Source organism: Erigeron canadensis, chromosome 8, assembly GCF_010389155.1.
Source record: "Erigeron canadensis isolate Cc75 chromosome 8, C_canadensis_v1, whole genome shotgun sequence".
Lineage (NCBI taxonomy): Eukaryota > Viridiplantae > Streptophyta > Magnoliopsida > Asterales > Asteraceae > Erigeron > Erigeron canadensis.
The window spans coordinates 6,836,636-6,851,729 of NC_057768.1; the positions used below are offsets into that span (position 1 = coordinate 6,836,636).

The 15,094-nt window shown below is 33.0% G+C and overlaps 1 protein-coding gene across 1 annotated transcript; it reads left to right on the top strand.

Annotated features, from left to right (window-relative positions):
• The first annotated feature begins 7,723 nt into the window (after positions 1-7,723).
• On the top strand, positions 7,724-9,981 carry LOC122579499 (scarecrow-like protein 4). The gene has a single exon (XM_043751679.1). The coding sequence runs from the start codon at positions 7,930-7,932 to the stop codon at positions 9,658-9,660; it is 1,731 nt and encodes a 576-aa protein (XP_043607614.1). The 5' UTR covers positions 7,724-7,929; the 3' UTR covers positions 9,661-9,981.
• Positions 9,982-15,094: the final 5,113 nt, after the last annotated feature.

Sequence of the window (15,094 nt, forward strand, 5' to 3'; positions counted from 1 at the left end):
GTTCAATCTTTTCATATACTTTTATATTATTTTAAAGCATATTTAATTAAGCTATTTTTTTAAAATTCAAAAACTATTTTCTTTTTAAATTTTTTTGAAAAAGAAAACACCGATTTATAAAGACGAGATGAAATGAATAATCTAAAAAAGGAGTTGACAAAAAAGAAAACAAAGCTTATGGCTTAAGTAGAATATGAATAGAAACAAAATATCTTCAATAATCCACAATATCTATACTCAGATCAATCTTAAGATCAAATCAATCTTAATTGATTTAATGATATTATTATTATTAATACAATCTCCACTGCTAATCAGGTGAGATTCACACAACTATATGTTATGTGTTCTATTACAATCAATCTAAATTGATTCAGAAAAATTATAGAGCAAATGAATAAATTGAGAGAAAACAGAAATATCAATCTTCAGGTTATGAACCCTAATGGTTCATAACGATGTATATATACTAGGCATGTTTAGAGTGTTGACAAAACTACCCTCTTCTCTCTTCTTTATCTTATTTAGTCCTTCTTTCCTTTTTATCAACAGCTCCAGTCCTTGTACTTAAATATGAATCAGCTTCAGTCCTTTAAGTCCTGCACATTTACTAATCATGTCATAAGTACAAATTAAAACCATCTTAAGAATAAGATTAATCCTTTTAACAGAATAGAACGATGTCGTTCAATGGCTTTTTATTTTTAATCATTCCTAAATTGAAGTTGAGTGCGAATGAGTGAATATGAAACCCGCCATGCACCTTTTACGGGTCTAAACTTTAAAGTATGTTTAAATTTATTTGGTAAAAATCGACGAATATGGATTGATTGTTATTTTTTTATCAGTCTATTGAGTAACGATATTAGCGAACATTTCATCATACAAGGATGAGGCGTTGTTAATTTCACTCTTTCTATTATGGTTTGACAGATTATGAATAGAAAATTTAAGGAAAATAATTAACTTCACAGAATAATCATTCTAGATAGTCAAACTCAAAATACGTAGATATCAAAAGATCGATTGGTTTGATTTCTAATTTATCTCAACTCAACCATAGGAAGAAAAAAAAAAGGGGGAAAATAAATCTGTTTTTTAATCTTCACATTAACTTTGTCATGTTTCTTGATTTTTGTATATAAAGATGTTTAAGATCATAAATTTTTAGTCGTGTATGATGTATCTTTTTTATATTCAATTACTATTATGTTTTTAATATTTGAAAAAACAAGTTATGAGTATGAAGTGAAATGTGTTAATTTAGAAAGGAGTTAATATGGGATGTTTTAGGTGATTTTAAATTTGGAATTACTACTGGCTCAGATTTTGAGCAAAAATAAAAATAATGAATTTTGAAAATTTTATAGCACGCGAAAAATAAAGGTATTGATAAGTCGTTTATATATGTATCTTTTGTTACGTATGTTTCCTTTTAACGCATAACAATGTAACCAAAAAATTTAAAAAATTTAGTTTCTCAACTATGCTCTTAAAAATCCTCATAAAATTATTAAAACATGACATGTATAATCTATTAGTTCTTTTTTCTAGTCTTATCTGTTAATTTTATTACATGTGATCTTGTAGTTAAGTGTAGTTAAGTAAATTTTTAGAAGGGATTAGTTAAAAGAGGATACATGGCTTTTAAAAAAGGAAAGTTTGATAAAACATTAAAACGTTAGGGGCTGTGTAGTGTCAATAATTTGTCAAATTGGTTAAATTGGCTAAATTTAAACCAATAAGGAGATGCCAAGTATGATAACCAAAAACTTGTCAATACTAGTCGAAAACTTATCAAATTTGTGGGTATAGTGCCAAAAGTTGTCAAAACTAGCCGATGAAATTTTGACCAAAACAAACAAAAAAAAAACACGCTCCCAACGTGCAAAAGTTCAACCCCAACGTTTACTTGCATCGGCCAAAACTAGCCGATGAAACTTGCCAAACTTGCCGATTAAACTTGCCGAGACATGTGCTATAGTATAACCGATTAGCCGATTCTTGCCTATGATTTTTGCTGATAAAACAAGCCGATTACACTCTTACCCCTTATATCTTAATTGTTAAGTACGCTTCTTTTTAACGCGTAGCAATGTAGCATTGACTTCATTGACTTGCATGATAAAGATTGAACATATTTCTTGATAAATGGGAATCGACATAACAATTACAATCATGTCACCATCATCATATTAAAAAAAAGAATATGCTAAATAGCCTTAAGGGCTGTATTTAACGTACATAAAAAAACTTGTATCTTCCATATTAAAAGCCCTCTAATTTTCATGGTAAATATACAAACAATTTATGCACTTTAAATACAGCCCTAAGGGCTGTATTTAGCAAACCCCTAACAAAAATTATGTCTAATGATACATACAATGAATAGATGGACAGTAATTAAACATATGTATTTTCAACAATATATAACAATAATCAAAATTACAATATTACAAAGTCAAAATTAGTTTTAGAACATTTTGCATTTTTTTTAAACAAAATATTAAATAAAATTGAAAACGATCGAAAACATTGCTAGGGCGCTTGGTAATCAGCCAAATAAAGAAACGTGTGGAATGTTAGAAACTCATGGGAATGGATGGTACGTGGACGAGAAGAAAAGTCATGAAGAAATGATCGATACTTTGGATGTATATATATGTTGTCTTTCCAAAATGACACGATGTGGACTCCTGCAGGTGTAGGCAGGAAGTCTGCAAAACTTACAATGTTCACACTGCAAAAGTAATCATCAATAAAATATTTATCACATATATATAGCACAACGTTCATGGATATCTGGTTTGTTTAACTTGCAGGCGGTTCATATATAGTTAGGTTTGTGGTATGTTCGAGAACCGTGGTTCATGGTTAAGTTCGATTGATTTGTAAATTGTAAGTCAATGTTTAAGTAGTTTGCTTCTTGGGGTTCATGGTTAATTGGTGGTTCTAATGGTTAATGTGTTGTAGGCTTGTAGCTCATGATGGTTCAAGAGATTAGAGATGGGATTTATATATATGGTTCGTGGTTTATGACTTTATGTTATATAAGATGCCACAGTTAACGATCTAAATTGAGATTGCATTAATTAAAAAAAAAAAAAGTGGGTGAGAACCATCTGGTTCTATATACCGTCTTGATATCCAAAATACACATAATTCAGTCACTCATGTCCGGTGACTCACTAATTCACTATCCTCACGCATGGTCTACTAGTTTCCATGCGTCTCTTTGACAAATTAACAACTCGTGATATATACTATGTACTTTTGTAAAACAAATCGATGAAGTTTTCTTCTTCATTAGTTTTTATTACTCTCATACACGTACGTGACATAATTAGGGTATCGTATCGAGTGACTCTTTCGTAATCTTATTTTTACCACCTCCAATGTTAACCTAGTGAGATTCATATGATCAGATCTTAATTAATCTTGTGTAAATAATAGAACGGTACTCGTGCAATGCGGCGAGCAATAATGGATGATGGCGGCGTGCGGAGGTGGAGGCGCGCGACGGTGGTGGCGACGGCGATTGGTGGTGGTGGCGGTAGCGACAGTGGTGGTGGTGGCAGTGAGTAAAGTAAAATAAGGGTAAAGGAAAGCATCATGTCTCTGTAACCACATTGGATCTCCAACACCCTACACCGTAAGGGTTATGATGCCGGTAAAATATTTTCACTTAATAACCATACGATTTCGGCATTCGTAAGGAATGAACCCGTGTTTCTTAACTTCCAATGTGGGCCCAAGCTAAATTGGTAACGGGTATCATTTCATCTAATGATGGATTGGTGATATGTTATTATGTAATGTAGTTTTAATGAACTATGACACCAAAATTGTGTGTCATAATCTTTCAGGGGGTGCTTGGTTTAAAAAGGGAAAAGAGTAGGGGTAAGTGAAAGATAATGGATAAGGAATATTATCATTATAAAATATATATATAATAATAATAATAATAATAATAATAATAATAATAATAATAATAATAATAATAATAATGGGATGTGAGAAAAGGAGTAGGGTATTGATAGTTATTCTCCCCAAATTATTGTATAATGAGTCATTACCTATTTTTAGTATTGATTACCCACTTTTTCTTAACCAAGCATCATTAATGATTGATTATCTTACTCATTTCTCATCCCCAAATACATTCAACCAAACACCCCTCAGATTTTACAAGTTATGACAGTTTTTTTATGACGCACATTTTTACTTGTCATCATAGATGTTTGTCATAATTTTGGTGTTATTAAAGACTATTTTTTTAGTAGTAGAAATTTGAAAATGATATTTGATTTAAAATAATAAAATATGGTATGGATTTTCAGATGTCAACTGTTTAGCTACTTTGAAGTATACTATACGAGTCCCGTTTTTAACACGCAAATCACTTTCTAGACATAAACAAATGAATGTTTTATATCGCTGACGTTTGATTAGACATTTGATTTTATAAAGTACTCGTACTTATTACGTATTATTTTTTATTATTTAGATTTGTCGTGGACATAAAACCATGTAGTTAAACCTCCGAAATAACGTGGATATAAAAATTTGATTTTATGATTAGATGTTGATAATTCATGCCCCATGCCTTTACACATATTCAAGTCTAAAGAGACCAGAAACGAGTGGTTGTTTTGATTTGTCAAACGTTAAATGTCTGGCTTCCACTCCACTTGCAGCAACAATTGACTCTCCTATATATCTTATGGGACCATTAATTAAATTAGGATCGACTGAGATTTATGATTCAAACATTTCCGAATACGGATTCTATATATCAACTCATTTTAACCTTTCACTCTTTTTAACTATAATTTTCACTAAAAACATAACATTTCATTAGAAATTAAAAAAGAAAATAATTTGCATAAATTTTTAAAAAGAAAATAAATATACATAAATATTATGCAGATCAGTTGATGATGTTAAGTCTTCAATCGGTGATGATTGAAAAAATGCGTTATTGAGGTATGATAAGTCTTGACTCGCTACGTACTCGTGATCAGCTCCCATTTGTATAGGATAGGTGATGGGTATTCGTGACCACTTAAGGCTTAGTTATGGGGTTATGGGTTACGAAGCTTAGGTGGTGGATCGGTAACGAGGATCTCAGTGATAGCATTGCTTACCTGGTTGATTGTTTATTTAAATGAAAGATAATGTATTTTTGGTTAAATACAAATGAGATCCAATTTGAAAATAATGTGTCATGACCTAAAAGATAATATGAGAATAGATGAAGAAAAAATTGGTTTTCACTTTCGTCATTTTAATAGGTAACTAGGAGGTTCACAACCACGTGTTGCGGGGTTTGCAAGAAATCAAGAAGTAACACGTAATAAAAAACCCGAACGAGATGTGGCAAAATCCAAATAATGTAACAGGGCGTAACCTACGAATAGTAACTCGCCATCAATAAGAACTTTGACATATAAAATAGATATTTGTTCAAAGGCATTACTCCAAATAAAACCAAGAATTAACCTGTAGTTTTATACCCTAACGGGTGTGGTAATATCAAATAGTGGTAAAAAATAAGAAAGTTTTCAATATAATAATTTAGAAACAGAAAAAAAAATATACAAGAAACTAAAAAATAACCCGTAATAAACACCCGAACGTAATGTGATTGACGAAATCCGAATAATAATACGAAATATAACGTGGCGAGTTACTATTCACATTTCATTGTCTTAATATACTATATAATACTCAAAATGTGTCCGTAAAATATGATTTGGATATTTTCATGTTATTATATGTTATATGTTATATATATATATATATATAAAAACTAATTAAGTTTTATATATGTACGATCAAATCTTAATATTAAACACTCAGGTAGTCAAATTAAGACATCTCTATTGGGATTGATCAGCTAAAATACATTACAAATAGTCTTATTTATCTACATATAAAATATCAATTTGTATTTGAAATGCATATAAACATAATTGTTAAACTCTTACGAATCTTGAGTTGACTTTTATGAGTCACAGAAAACGAGTCAACTATCTAAGTGATTCTCTTTTGTCCAGATTATTACAAGTCGTTGCGTGAACTTAGACCGAGTTAATACGAGTCGCAAAATTATAATTGTTGTAGTTGACACTATAATTGTTGTGTCGAAAATCGACCACGTATAATTTGTCCAGAAATAGTAAGTTCAGTGAAGAATACTTGTACAGAATTCTGAACCACTTTAAAATAAGTTCACTGAAGCTTCACTTCAGTGTAGATCATCCCAAACTAAAAGCATTCATTCTGAAATCAAAGACTGAAGACTGAAGCATCTCAGTGTAAAGTACTTACAATACTTTATACTGATTCCGAGTAAGCCTTTTTATTTTACCAACCTTTACTGAGATAATAGTTCTATCTCTGGAAAAGTACAATGTTGAGTAAAAGATTGAGAATAAAATGTGAAATTTCACATCAAATGAATTTCAACCTTAAAATACACATTTTAAGGAATCAATTTGAATTCCTTAGATGTTTCTCAACAGTATACTGTACGACCTTGTCTTGTCATCATGGACTTTGCCTATGAATACAAGGCTTCTCACAACTTGTAAACTGCTCGAAACTTTGGCATTGCAACTTGTGAGTTGTACTCTGAGTAATTCTTACGAGTATTTCCAAGTTATTAGATCACTTGTATTTCAAGGTTGTTTAGATACTACACCTTTGTGTTTATCTTTGTTCCGCAAAAAACCTTTGTATTTTGTTTATATCAAGGAATAAAATACATTGAAAAGTACATCGTGTCTCAATGCTACATACTTGACTTATATATATTATTTATATAGTTTCAGCACCTTTTTGTTTCTTGCAATTTACTTTCAACAATTTATTTTATTGTTCTATCCATATCTGGATCGTCATTCTGAAGTATTCCAGTTCTGAATTGCTTGCCAGTTGGGTATTTACCATCACTTTGCGACTTACAATAATCGTATATTATATACTATTTTTATGGCTGTAAATTTATGACTCAAAATTATAGAATATGTAACATTTTAGTATATGTGTTAAAATATTCAACTTATACTTTGTTGTAAAGACGTCAAATATATAATTATACAATATTATGTAATGTTTGAAAATGTTTACAAAGCGAGACAGTAAATCACGCTCTGAGTCACGAGTAAAAAAAACATATTTTTAAATCGAATTAAAAGTTACGAGTCAACAAGCATGTGTATAAGAACTTAAAATTGATTTTTTTTGAAAGACGAAATAGATAAAATGGCTAATATTCCTAACTTTGATGCACCCATGCCAGATTTAAATCCTGACAATGCCCTACAGTGTTTACTCTCTCATTTGACAAATGTTGTGTTAAGGCCTAAAATTTTAACCCATGATTCCTTAAAAAGAAACAACAAAATGAAAAGGGAATTAATAATCGTGCCATATAATTTAATTAATTTAACACACTGTACAAATATTATAGTATATTGTAAAAAACGTTAATGCACAATTGTAGTAGATTAATGAGAGAAAAGGTTTAGCCCTTTCCCTAATGGTCGATCGAGTAACGATGTCCCTTGATCCTAACCAAAGTAACGATGTCCCTTGATCCTAACCAAAGTAAACTAGTCCACGGGCGAAAGGCTTTCCACTAGATAGAATGAGGGTACGTATCACTTCCCAAATGAAAAACTTCCAAACTATTTAAACTATCACTCCAATCGCATAAAAACTTCAAATTAATCCGTAGAAAAGCAACTTTTATTTCCAAAGAAACCACCGTTTCAACTTTCAACATACTGACTTCCCCCCCTATACTCTCAAAAAACATCCCCTTTTATATAGATAGCTTTTTTTACCAAATATTGCCGTTGCTAATATCTTACTCTCACTCACTCACTCCCCCCAATAGTGATGTAAAAATCTGGCCGGATAATGGCATATTTGTGCACCGACAGCGGCAACTTAATGGCCATTGCTCAACAAGTCATTCAACAAAAACAACAACAAGAACAACAACAACAACAACTTCACCACCACCACCACCACCACCCATTAGCCGTCGCTATGAACAATGCAAACCCATTTTGGCCCACCACCGCCCACCAATCTCCTTACAATTTCTCAGATCCATTTGACTCAAATCCAAATGATAATGATGTGGTTGTATCTGGGCCTGAAGAAACCACACCACCGTTTCATTTCCCGAGTCAACCCGGTGGGTTTAGGTTTTCAGATTTCGTGGCGGCGTCGGGTTCTGTCGGCGATTTTGATACTGATGAATGGATGGAAAGTTTAATTGAGACTTCTGCTTGGCAACCCACTTCGGATTTCACTTTATATTCATCTGATCCTTTTTCTGATTGTCCTCCGAGTCAGCCGAGTCGACTCACTGATCTGAAAAACGTTAATTTAACATGGCCTGTGACGGCGACGACGGCGGCGACAGCGACGGCTGACCAGTTTATTCCGGTGGAGAAGAAGGAAGTTAAGCCGGAGAAAATTTGTTCTCCACCGCGAGGAAATGATTTTCCGAAAAAAGAGGTTATTTTCAAAAACCCATTACTCAAAACCCTAACTGATATCGCGAAAACTGCGGAAACTGATCCGGAAAAAGCGGCCAAATCGGTTGTTGATCTCCGTGTTCGGGTATCGGAACACGGAGATCCAACCGAAAGAGTTGCGTTTTATTTCGCGGAAGCCTTACATAGCCGCGTAATAAAACGACAACATTTGTCGTTAGTTCAGCCCGGAGAATTCGGGCTGACTTACAAAGCGTTGAATGACGCTTGCCCTTATTTTAAATTTGCTCACTTAACAGCAAATCAAGCAATTCTAGAAGCCACTGAAAATGCTAATAGAATTCATATTATAGATTTTGGTATTGTTCAGGGAGTCCAATGGGCTGCACTTTTACAAGCTTTAGCAACCCGACCCGTTGGAAAACCGGATAGAATTCGGATATCCGGAATCCCGGCCGCGATTCTTGGAGACTCGCCAGGAGCTGAGCTTTTAGCTACTGGTAACCGTCTCCGTGAGTTTGCGAAAGTTTTAGATCTTAATCTCGAATACGAACCGATTTTAACTCGTGTAGATGAATTAAGTGTTTCGAGTTTTTGGATTGATGAGAATGAGATTTTAGCTGTTAATTTTATGCTAGAGCTTTATACTTTTCTAGACCAAAGTTATTGTGGAGTGGAAAAGGTATTGAAGCTAGTGAAATCATTGAATCCTAGTATAGTCACTTTAGGTGAATACGAGGCGAGTTTGAACCGAGTTGGGTTTTTTGAACGTTTTAATAACGCGTTAAGTTACTACTCGGCATTGTTTGATTCACTCGAACCAAATATGGAACGAGACTCGTTGGAGCGGTTGGAAGTCGAGAAGTCGATGTTTGGAAGGCGGATAGTTGCCGCGGTTGGGTACGAAGAGGAAGAAAAAGGAAGGAAAAGGGTGAGAATGGAGGAAAAACAAGAATGGAAAATGATAATGGAAAAATGTGGGTTTGAATCAGTGAAATTTAGTAATTATGCAGTTAGTCAAGCCAAGATATTGCTATGGAGTTATAATTATAGTGATAGATATGGTTTGGTGGATTCTGATCCTGGATTTCTTTCACTTGCTTGGAATGATGTACCTCTTTTAAGTGTTTCTTCTTGGTGTTAATTAAGTTTATTAAGCTAGTCATAATTTTTTTTGTTTTAGTGTTTTTGGGCTATTGGTGTAATGGGTAAGAAGATTAGATCTCAGCCATTTTTAGTGTTGTTTTTTGTTGTTGAAAGTATGTTTCTATTGTAGTATTAATGTTGATGATGAAGCCTGGTCCATGAATAGGAAAGTAGCTCCAAGTTAGATTTGCTAGTAATGTTTTTACTTTTGAAGACTTTGCTTATGGTAATGATGATAATGATGATGATGCCTAGTCAAAATGACACGGTTTTTGTCTGTTGATTTAATGGGAATTGGAGGTTAACTTTACTTTTGGCAATTTCAATTGTATACATTTGCTTTATAAAAAGTTATACTTTGAAATTTTTAATGTTATGTATGATGTTTATTTTATCAGGGTTTATAGTTTATATATAGATAGACGTTACAATCCAAAACAGAAGATTGTTATACTGTAAGTCTCTAAGTGTAATGCCAATAAAGCAGCATATATCCAAATATCCAATCACAGGTATCAATTCCTTATATTGTTGGCTAATCTTGTTGATCTACGACCTAATTGCATCGAATCGTTGCTATTGTTTGGCACCTGACTTTTATTCAATTATTCCCTTGTTGCTATCACCTATGACGAGTTTCTTCTGTCAGTTCCATATGGTTCCTTAAATACAAGATTGTCCTTAAAGTCGGTCCAAACGATTTGTTTCTTCATATAATGATCCACTTGCTACAACTTATAAAAGTTATAAGTTTCAACCTGATCTTTTGGTGTCTACCATTGGCGTTTTGTTCTTATTTATGAACGCAGTTTGTGACATTCAGGTTGCCTGGCAGCCGAGAAGCTGAGAACACATTCTTTTTATGAGTGTCTACAGGTCGACACGCTAAGTCACGATTATCAAACTTTGATATCCAACTTTTCCCTTTAGTAATTGAAAAAGTCTTTCATAATGTATGTAATGTAACACATGAACAAATAAAGTATAAGATTCCTATATTCAAAAGTCCAAACATAAGCATCTATTAGGCGACCGTACCTCAGTCCTCAGGTAAGAGATGACTATGAGGCAGATTTTCAAACACATATGAGTTAGGCCCAAATATGTAAAGCAATATCTGTTAGCCCCTTCCAGGGTTCAGTTTTGCCCCTCCTTATTTGCACATATGGCCCTCACCTGACCTCATATTGTCATTCAAGATGACTACGGTGGTCCTTATTTGCACCAGCACTTTTAAGAGTTTATAAACGTATAGATTTAATTGATTATTGTATATCTAGTACTATAAGTCATGTTATATCATTGTTACCAAATTTGTGTTACACCATCACTGTATACTGTTGTAGTTTAATGCAATTAATATATATTGATGTGTATGAATTTGGAAAATACATGACATCTTTGAACAAGTACTATCAGTCTATCAATGCAAAATGCATGTATATATTTTCTGAAACCGAAACTCATGACCACAAGGTCTTGAGAAAAAAGTAAAAAAAAAAGAGAAACTTACTCAGTGCCGTCTTCTGCGGGTTTTGAACCCCAATGCCTCAATTATGTACGGGGGAGGTTAAGATGTAAGCAGACCTTACCTCTACTTAAGTAGAGAGGCTGCTTCCATTTCTACCGAAATGGTAGAAAAGGCCCTCCAACCTTTGCATGGGATGAGGATCGAACCCATGACCTCTGTCTCTAGAGGCCAGAGTATTTACCACTGATCCAAGCAAATTTTTCTGATTGTGGTAGTCAAACTTAAGTTATGCATAACCTTGTTTTTCTTCTGGAAAGACATTAAATTTATATATTGTTCCTCTCCACGAAAAAAACCTCACAAAAGGATTTGAAATTCTTTTCTATGTACGAGAGAAAGTAACCACGCGTTACGGCGGTGAGATAGTGGGGTGATAGGTCATAGGAGGTGATAGTCAAATGTCTTAGCCGTACGGGTTCCGCTCTTGGATTTAAAAATTCGTCGAAAGTATATTGAACTACATCTTTAATGAAAGAGCGTAGAATTTTAAATTTTTATAATTTATCGATATACGGTTTTTGAGATAAAAATTTTTGAATGAATTAGAGGAATAAAATGATTTATAGAGGAGAGAAAAAAAAATTAGTGGTTGAGATTTGAAGAGAGAGAGAGAAAAATGAGTGGTTGAGATTCAAGGATACTATAGGTATATTAAGTAGAGATGTTTAAATTAGTGAATAAAGAATGAGTAATTTAGGTAGTTCAAATCATCTTTTGAGATTTTAAAAAAGAGGCAAAATGCTTTACAAAATTGTATAAAATCCTCAAATTGGCATAAGTTTTTTTCAACCCTTTGACATTCATAGCAGTTAAAGCTTCGGGAAGGATCTAGGCTTTATCTATGGAGTTAATCTAGATTGAACTTGTTGTAATCCTGTATTTAGACCTCTAGTATCTTGCTAGATTGGTCTCTTTTTTTTTTTAACGAGAGAAACTACCCGCGCATTGCGGCAGTGAGATGGTAGGGTGATAGGTCATAGAAGGTGATAAGTCATAAAGTGTGATAGTCAAATGCCTTAGTAGTACGGGTTCCGACCTCGGATTTAAAACTTCGTCGAAAGTATATCGAATGACATCTCTAATGAAAGAGCATGAAATTTTAAGAACACCCACACAATTTTTATAATTTATGGATATACGGTTTTTGAGATAAATTTTTTTGAAAACATTAGATAAATAAAATGATATTTAGAGGAGAGAGAAAAAATGAGTAGTTGAGATTTAAGAAGAGGGAGAAAAATGGGTGGTTGGGGAATTAAGGGTATTATATGTATATTAGGTAGATATATTTAAATTAGTGAATAAAGAACGGAGGTAATTTAGGTAGTTTAAATCATCTTTTGAGATTTTAAAAAAGGGCAAAGTATTTTATAAGATAGTATAGATAAAGATAATATATTTCTGTCGTTTTAAAACAAATAAAAACCCCCAAACGTCTCTACACTAGCCTCCAGACGATGGTCAATTGATTTAGGGCTCATTGGAACCTTATGCAAAAGTAAATCATAGATTATTTTTTTTTTTGAAATGTATGGATCATTTGCTCGCAACATGGGATCTAGCTTACGTTGTCTTAACCGGGTCTGCGCTAGAGAGCCCCCACACCCTCAATACCTAGTAGGAGGAGAAACTCCCAACTAAACCGTTCGAAAGCACGACATTTAATTGGGATAAAACCATGCCCCCTCTGCGGGACTCAAACCTGCTTTACTGAAGAACTTTATTACCAAATTCATGTAAATGTCATTTTCATGTCTCGAACTCGAGACCTTCAACATGTAAAATTGGTGTTCAACCACTGAGCTATAATCGAAAGTACATGTAAATCATAGATAGCCTCTAATTATCGGGCTATCTCGGACACTAATAAGTGTTTAGTTCATCATTTAGAAGATACATAAGTACAATACACCACATAATAGCAGTATTGGTCAACACAAACTATATCGGGTACTAAATATCGGGCCATATTTATTTGGCATAACTTATGCAGTGTGTTCGAAACTCATTATGAACTAAAACATTTTTTTTGGTAATAGGCAATATAGGATTTAAATATCGAACAAGATAATCCATATTTATTTGGCAACAACAAATTTATTTGTGCTTGAAATATTACGCCAGCTACTCCATATTTATTAGGCAACCAGAATCACTAATTATACACACACAAAAAAAAAAAACGACATGTATCTTCCGTATATTTAAAATGTATGAATAAAGGATTACATTAAACAAAGAAGAATATTTGGCACTGCGTCGACGATAGTGCTAATGGCAACATGATGCATGATGGCATTGTCGGAAGTGAGTAACGTGAGTTATTGATATAAAAAGGTACTGTAATTATTTTAGAAATTCAGATATAAATATTGTAAACTAGGTGAAACCCGTGCGTTGCATCGGTTTATTTTATTTTCTACATAATTCATTGTAAATGATATGCAATAGATATAATATTAAAACGAAAAGTGAATATATGATAAAATAGATGTTCATATACATTCTAGAGTTGAATATCTTAAAAAAAAAGGTGATTAATATCTATTGTACAGAAAAGTTGTAAAATCAATTGGAACTAAACAAAAATTAAATATAAATATAAAAGAAATTTTGGATGACTCAAAACCTCATTCAAAACAAAACATTTTTTGTGGTATTTACACGCCTGCCATCTTGTCTAAAATTAAAACATCTGGCACTTGTTTGAAGTAGTGGCACGAGCAGGTAGAGGAAGGGTGAGAAATATCTTTGTATTCGATGGAGCTTTTGACACCTAATTTGAATTCATCTGACCATTCTAAAAATGCTTCAGTTAGCACACCTTTCGTAAACTGCAACATAACAAACACCATAAACATAGTTACATAAATAATGACATACACACCTTTATATTCCAGCATAATAGTAAAAATAAAAACAAATAAAGCTACATACCACTTCGATATTTCTAAGTTACAATATATTGAAGAAGACAACTTACCAGATGGGTTTTCTTCATCTTCACGGCTTCACCTTTAAATACATTTTTGGTGGAGAAACAATAGAAATTGAAAACCCACCTTTTCATCAATTAGGATGATGAGATCTAGTTAATACCCGTGAGTTACAACGACTATCTTATTTCTCGTCGATTTCTATGGTTTTCTCCTTGTTCCGGCTTGTTTTTGGTTCCTAACTGTTATAATATATATATACGTTAAATAATTTTTTTTCCCAGTTCGTAAGTGTATGCTTCAGACAAACAAAATAAGCATATATATACAATAAAACTAAAAGATGAATATATGTGACACTTGTAGTCTTCTAGAGAAATAGAAACATGTCTTAGAAAGTACTATGTGACACCAAGAGTCTTCATATCAGTCCACCTCTTTCAAGTCCCAGCTGGTTAAAAATCAGATCCTATGCCCAGACCCGCAACCTTGGATCTTTGTTTCCTAGACTCCGTATTTTTGACTGCCCTTGGTCACTAACCCATCGTTTCCTAATAATCTAGACGTATTACATGTTTTTAGCACTATAATGTGACTAATTTACAACAACGATTTCAATCCAGCCATTTCTGTGAGTTGGTAAGCATTGTGACTAAAGCGGTTGCGGTTTTACTATTCCTCAAAATTTCAATATATGAGTTTAGAAGTAACTTGATCAAATAATAATAATAATAATAATAATAATAATAATAATAATAATAATAATAACCAAAAAATTAGTTGAAAAAGGCAAACTGGTACCTTAAAATAAAACTTTTTATCATATAAATAAAAAGTATATGTATGCTATCTAATGGCCACAAAAAATCTTAAAAGATGCCCACATATCTCTCGCTTCTTCAGCTTGTTCCTGTTCGTCTATTCGGGAAGGGGCAGGCAGCCCACATACATGCAGAGAAAGACTG